Here is a 7,389-nt window from a genome sequence, read left to right on the forward strand (position 1 = left end):
TTGACAGGAAATTAATTGAAAATGAATGAGTGGAATGAGCGACTGGAATTTAGTGACGGCGCCTACCATAGGCAACTTAAAGAAAAATATATGAATTTCACGGGTGACATTTATCAATAGCGACAAGCATACTATGTATTAGTCATCTTTGTTTTCGTGCAATTATTTGTATTTTGGATTTAAACAAGACTCAATCTTAACTTGATTTTCTTGTGATGTTTGAAATTGGGTATTTTCATGAATGCTGTCGTAAATAAGAAGCAACACTACAACTATTTACGGTCATTTCCTCTGCCTATGCGCTTAGACGCTGTTCCATCCACCATCACTACCCAAATAATTAATTTGTCAAGCAAAACTAAACCTGTTTCAATTTCAAAATCAAACATTTGAACTTCTGTCTTTCGTGAGGAATCCTGTTCCTTGATTCGACGCATGCCGATCTTCATGTATTTGATTACATTCGAGTAATTTTTTTTAATAGTATGGTAGAGACCAAAGAGTGACGGAACGGTCTAACAACAGGAATTTGATGAGGATTTATTACGTGAATACAGTGATGGTTTCATTTGAACCCATACAAGAAGACTGCAATAGAAAGGAGTTGCATACATTAATATTGTGCAAATATTGATCACAAAACGGAGTTAATATTGCATATGGGCACAAAAGATGTTTATTCTGACGTGAACAATCTTTCATTCGTAAACTAAAGCTTCTTGTCAGTGGGTGAACAAGCAAATGGAAATTACCGATGACAGTCGGTAACAACAGAAGCTGCAGTATTGCTGTCACTTGATTACAATGATAAGGTTAGCGAAATTGACTGCTTAGAATTATGTGACGATGTCATTCTTGGAAAAAGTGTTCAGAAATCAAATAGGCAAGATTTCCAGACAAGGACTAGCAGTCACAGCCTCGTTACAAAGACCCCCTTGACACAACGGACAGTTAGGTTAAACTCCAGTGTACTATGTAAACATGAGTTTACTATAAATTGATGTCACCATCAACCCCCGCAAGTTCTTGACTCTACCACTATCGTGGAAGAACGACGTTGATGTTCTTGGTGCTTTGTGTTTTCATTACTCAACTGCATTTATACGCTGCATTCATTTTTCTCCTATTAGCTTGAAACTACTCTTAGGTCTTGCCACATTTGGCATTGCATTCCAAATTAAAAATGCCTGGGTATAGAAGCTGATCACTTCATTGATTATTTTTGTGTTTGCTTTGGCATTTCAGTTGCCAATAGTCATTCTTCTTTATGGGTGGTCTCAAACTGAGGATACCACTTGTCAGGGGCTTTGTCTATAAATTTACCTTCCTCTTGCATTTGTTTGTTTATTTACTAGCTTGTTTGTTTACCTAGTTGCAGTGTACTGGGTAGATGTTCATTGGGTCTTGTTTCTGTCTTCATGTATCAAAATTTGTTCCATAGGTATATACTTCTATGTGGAAAGTTATACATCCTAACAGCCTTCAGACAAGTTTGCCTTTTAAATTTTTTATTGTGACTTTGTTGGTGTTTCACCAGTAAATCCTATCTCTAATTTATGATACTTTTTTCTGATCTAAATAATGTCATGTAGCCTCTCTTCATTCTTCCTGTGTGGGAACTCTTCAATATTCCTTTTTGTTTTGTTCTTGACCTGGGATAATTTGGGTAGATTCCTTTTGTATTCCCAAATATTTGTATGTATATGTGTATATATATATATATATATATATATATATATATATATATATATATATATATATATATATATATATATATATATATATATATATATATAAAATTTGTAAAGAGCTGTAGTCCAGGAACCATTGTTTTGAAGAAAGTCAAGCATTTACTTTCTTCTAAACTATATATATATATATATATATATACATATTAATTTGGTAAATTCTAATACATCAATGTAATATCAATTTTTATTGGCAGAAATCAATGACAAAAAAGTTGCTAAAAGCGAAATAGCAACAACCTGATGTCAGTGAGCTTTGAGAGGCCATGTTTGTTTTTGTTTTGGGAGACTAACTAATGTTAGTCTAATTTGTCTAGCCTAACCTAACCTCCTATGGGCTATGCATTTAGGATCCCTAGAGGTAATCAGGGTTGTTGTCAAGGGATGATATTGCAACAATATATTTCCCCAGGATCCTTCATTTTTCTTTTACTATTCTTTCCATTTTACAATTAAATTCACCAATTAGAGTTGCATTCTTGATTTTTTTTCAGTGACCCTCTTCAATTGTTCAGATGTATTTCTTATTCATTTTTGTACTTTGCTTCAATTGATGCTCATATGTGGAGAGATTTATGACACTGCAATATCTCATTTTTCACCCCTTCAGTATTGATTCTCGTTTTCATTATTCTGACTAGCGCTCCTGTTTTTATTTTTCACCATGATGTTTTTCACTGATATCACATTTTACCTCAAATGCTCTTCCTCCATATGTTATATCCCTCACACACACATTATTATGCATCATCAGATCATCGTATCTTATGCAGCCAATGCTGCACATGAGAATTCGACTCACACTGAAGAGGTTAATGTATGTCTCTCCCACAATCCTGCTATATGTCTGTCAAGTAACAGGTTGTCTTTTATCAACTCCTAAATCTTTCTCCTCTCTCGCTTTTGTAATGGATTCCTTTCCCAAGGAATAGTTGAATGATGGTCTTTTGCAGTCACAGCCAATTTCCAGTATTTTCAATTTTTTGGTACTGAAATTCATTTTCCATGCTTGGCTCCATCCAAAAATAGTGTCTAGATCTATTTCCAATGGCCTACAATCCTCCTTGTTTTTCACTCTTTCCATGATTTTTGCATCATTAGCAAACATGTACTTGTTGTACCTTCCATGATGTCATTGACATAGATAAGAAACATTATTGGTACAAACACTGAACCTTGAGGAACTCTGCTGATAACTGCTCTCCATCCTGACGTCTTATCCTTTACTATTGTCCTCATGCACTTTTTCTTCAAAACATCTTTCAACATTTGGGTTGTTTGCCTCTTAGTCCTCCAGTAAGCTCCAATTTCCACAAGGTCAATTGTGAGGTTTATGATTGAAAGTCTTTTCAGGTCAAGGTAAGCACAGTCCACCCAGCCCTCCCTCTCTTGCAGCACATCAATCTTTCTTGAGTAAGATCTTAGAAGGTTTGACACATCTTCCAGATCTGAAGCTGAACTGACAAAATTATCATCTCTTCCAAATATCTTTCACAATCCTTTCACATAATTTCATTACTGTGCTGGTTGGTGATACAGGCCTATAATTTAGTGGTCTTCTTTGTGAATTGGTACCACATTAGCCTTCTTCCAATTATGCAGCACTATGCCTTCTTTTAATGAGCACACAATAAGACTGAATCTTGTCCATCAGTTGTTCCCTACATTTTTTAAGTATCCAGTTTGAGATCCAATGTATATGAGTATGCGTATATATAGCTGTGGAATAATCTGGAATATACCTGCATGTTATACTTTGGGACAATATTTTTCAGAGAGGGCATGCTGACAGCATGACTGAAGCAAACTATATTCATAGCATTATACTAAACAGAAACATGCTAGCGTTTCAGTGAATACATTTGCTATACTAGTGTATATACTAGTACATGATATATTTTACATACATCTAAATTAATATTTTTCTGTTACAGGATCAATGGACAAAATCTCAGTAGATGAGAACACTTCAAATGTATAACTTACATAAATATGGAGGCCAAAGAATAAACATACTTCATAAATTGTAAAAAAAAGAATAATAATAATAATAATAATAAAAAATGAAAGAATAAAAATTGCAAAATTTGTGTAATATAAAAACCATTAAAAATATGCAAGTGTACTTCTGAAACAATTATGGAGAAATTACAGTCTTCATCCAGTATTGTGATGAAAACTTCTCATATTGAGAGGAAAAAATATGAATGTCACATCTGCAAAAACACCTATGCAAACCAAAGTAACTTGAACAAACATATAAAATCACATACAGGAGAACGGCCACATAGATGCAAGTATTGCGAAGCCCAATTTACCCGATCAGATAAGTTAAAACAGCACATCAGGATCCACACAGGAGAACGACCGTACAAGTGTCCATTTTGTGAATCCACATTTATCGACTCGAGTTCACTTAAACGGCACAGCTTGATTCACACAGGCGAGAAACCTTATAAATGCTCGTGTTGTAATGCGTCGTTCGCTCAGTCGAGCACCCTAAAGGCCCACATTCTCACACATACTGGAGAAAAACCGCATAAATGTAAACAATGCGGAGCGGCCTTCACCGTGTCCAGCCACCTGAGAACTCACATCCTCACTCACACAGGTGAACGGCCACATAAGTGCAGTCTCTGCGAAGCTTCGTTTACGGTCTCTGGGGCTCTGAAGCAACATATTGTGACACATACCAGAGAGAAGCCGTACAAGTGCATGTATTGCAGCGCGGCATTCGCGGGACTAAGCACGCTGAAGAAGCACATCTTGACCCACACTGGCGAGAAGCCTCACAAGTGCCACTACTGCGCGGCCGCGTTCATTCAGTCGTGTCATCTAAAAAAGCATCTCGTCATACATACAGGAGAGAAACCGTTTTGTTGTAAGCTTTGCAGTGCAGGATTTATGTATAATAAAGATCTGTTAACTCATTTAAAGACACATACAGAGGTTAAACCATTTAAATGTTCATTTTGTGATGAAGCATTTACTTTAACAAGTCACTTGCAATCTCATCTCATAAATCATACAGGCCAAAAACCCTTCCAGTGTAACAAATGTGGAGCCACTTTTCTTACACTGTCCACACTGAAAAGGCACTGGTCAATACACAAAAATGAGCAAACATGTAAAACCGATGAGTACAATATAACTTTTATTGACACAGACAACCTCGACAGTAAGAAAGACATTCGTGTAGATAATTTAGTAATAGAAACTAGTGAATGTTCTGATTCCAAACCAGCTTCAAGTGATAAGAGCCACTTGCAGAAGTGTATAGTAAATAATTTGGAAAAACCTGATATGACGAATCCTTGTATGAGTGATACTTGTAGTGAAACTGACCCCTTAGATTCAGCAGACTTGCTTCATATTTGTTATCACTGTGATACCATATTTAAAGACAAAATAGAACTTGAGACCCACATTAAAACCCATGATAAGAAGGACAGTTTGAGCTCATGTCAAGAATTCTGGAAATTAGATTCAAAGAATGTGATTGCAAGTCAAAATAGCACTTTCACTGGCAGTAGTGACCCATTTGAATAACCATAGACAAACATCATGTATCAACCAAAGCAACATAGAATTGGTATAGATGAAAAGTAATTTGACATTAAGCAGTGGAGTTCCATCAAGGAATAATCTGCAGAAAAGTTGTATGCAATTAGACACTCATGAATATTCAGTAGCCACAAAGTTATTTGTTGCTATCTTGTTACTGGAAGGCACCACTTCAGCAGATGCAATGCTGACTGAGGAAGTCCAGACAAAAAAGTATGTAGTGTGTATATGATAAATTAGATGCATATGCAAGTTCACAGATGATTGCAATTTTGCCACAAGGCATGCAACTTTTATTTTGTGTGATCTGGGTCAGTACCTTTCTTACTGCCTCTTGTCAACAGTTAGTTGTTCCCTGTGGTATCATCTGCACTGGTTACTGCTTTTATTGAATGCCCTGAAACCAGTCTGGACCAAATGATTATCATATTCAGTGTTTGAAATCATGCTTACCAAGCCTCTGCATTGATTTATTTGTTAGTTTTCACTTTGTTAACCTGTGAACCACAGCTCATGTTGTAAGATACAAGGATGTCAGAAACTGTATGAAGTTCTTTATCAGTGTTTGCATCATGTATCGCAAGGACTGGTCAAATGGATTCTGGAAGAGCTTTAATAAATTTAATTCTAAGGAAATCTCCACCAAGGTTCAAAAGTGTAGCAATCTTTCCAAGATCACATAAACCTCAAGTTGGATTTTTTTTTTTTTTTTTTTTTTTTTTAAATCCTGAGTTGTCAATAAATCAAAGAGTTCTGACTTTGAACAAGTAAACAAACTAACCAAGGTATTCTTAACTTTATCATAACAAGTAGACCAAGTGACTCCACTGATTTCACTAAGTATTTTTATGGATAAATTGGAAATATGGTGGAATTTTGTTCTAGACACCATTATGCTAACCAAGGTGAACTGATACTTGTTATTAAATCATCTTGGTACTGGAGATTCATCAAACATAGGTGGCTTAACTGCTATTGCTACCACACTTGCCTAGATAACTTCCTCCTCAAAGCCAGCAGTAAGGGTACCTACTCTGTACGCCACATCACAAAACAAAAGCTGCATGCCTTGCAGCAAAATAGCAATCATTTACAAACTCACATATGCATTCAATTTGTTATACACACACTGCAGCACTAAAAGTACACAGTTCAGACACTTATAAATGCTTAATGAGGACAAAGGTGGAAAGTCATGTATATATCTACGTACCAAAAGGCCTTTTCCCTTTTAAGATGAGGGTGGCCTAGTCAGAACATGCACCCACAAGCTTGTGACAGTAATGAGAGGACTTTGGATTTTGCTGATGGAGGGATTTCTTTTAAGCATTGGACAGCAGCTGAATGGAATTTGCTGGAGAGGCAAGGTGGAAACAATCCCAGTGTCTGCTCTTCTAGGTTGCATAATGAAACATCTTGTTCGACCTCTCAAAATTCTGACACTGAGGGTGGCAAGTGCAACTCTCAAAGCTTGTTGGAGATGGGTGCCATGAATGATTACAAACATGCAATATAAGTAAGATTATATACAATATTCCATGTATATTTAGATATAGAAACAGATCAAGTTACTCTTGTACAAAAAGTCAGTTTATCCATTAATAATTGTCATAGACAAGATGAGCAATTTGTTTTATTTATCATACTGTATGTGTATGGAAATATTACTATAGATGGATGAAGTATGATTGATCATTATAGAAAGACACTGGGGATAGCAATGTTGTGGAGTGGGAAGAAATATATCAGATTGTTATCTTTTTCTAAAAATGAAAGAGGTAAAGAGAAAGAAAAGTTCAAGTATGGATGTAGCAAATGGAAACAAATGTTTAGAATCTGAGGAACATTAAGTGGATAGGGAATACAGAATACATTAGGGAGAAGAGGGGGTAGATTTATTTTTACCTGCCTTGAATCCTGTTTCAAGGTCTGCTTTCTTTATTATTTCTCCTAAGAATTGAGGGGCAGAGGGCAAGATCCCAAAATGGTATTGAAAAACAGGTTGAAAGAAAACTAACTGGCCGAAGTGACTGAGACTGATAGTGTACATTCAATCACTGCCTCTCCTGCTAACGAA

General features: G+C 36.0%; 1 protein-coding gene across 2 annotated transcripts; it reads left to right on the forward strand.

Moving 5' to 3' along the window:
* The first annotated feature begins 480 nt into the window (after positions 1-480).
* On the forward strand, positions 481-6,933 carry LOC143037623 (uncharacterized). Of its 2 annotated transcripts, none has more exons than XM_076206147.1 (2): positions 481-547; positions 3,683-6,933. In XM_076206147.1, exon 2 carries the CDS (start codon positions 3,888-3,890, stop codon positions 5,295-5,297), a length of 1,410 nt encoding a protein of 469 aa, XP_076062262.1. In that variant the 5' UTR covers positions 481-547; positions 3,683-3,887; the 3' UTR covers positions 5,298-6,933. The 2 variants fall into 2 exon arrangements, with proteins under 2 accessions (XP_076062262.1, XP_076062261.1); XM_076206146.1 differs by having other exon boundaries at positions 494-812.
* The last annotated feature ends 456 nt before the right edge of the window (positions 6,934-7,389 follow it).

This window comes from Oratosquilla oratoria, chromosome 22, assembly GCF_046742065.1.
Source record: "Oratosquilla oratoria isolate Oo_2021 chromosome 22, ASM4674206v1, whole genome shotgun sequence".
NCBI classification, from domain to species: domain Eukaryota; kingdom Metazoa; phylum Arthropoda; class Malacostraca; order Stomatopoda; family Squillidae; genus Oratosquilla; species Oratosquilla oratoria.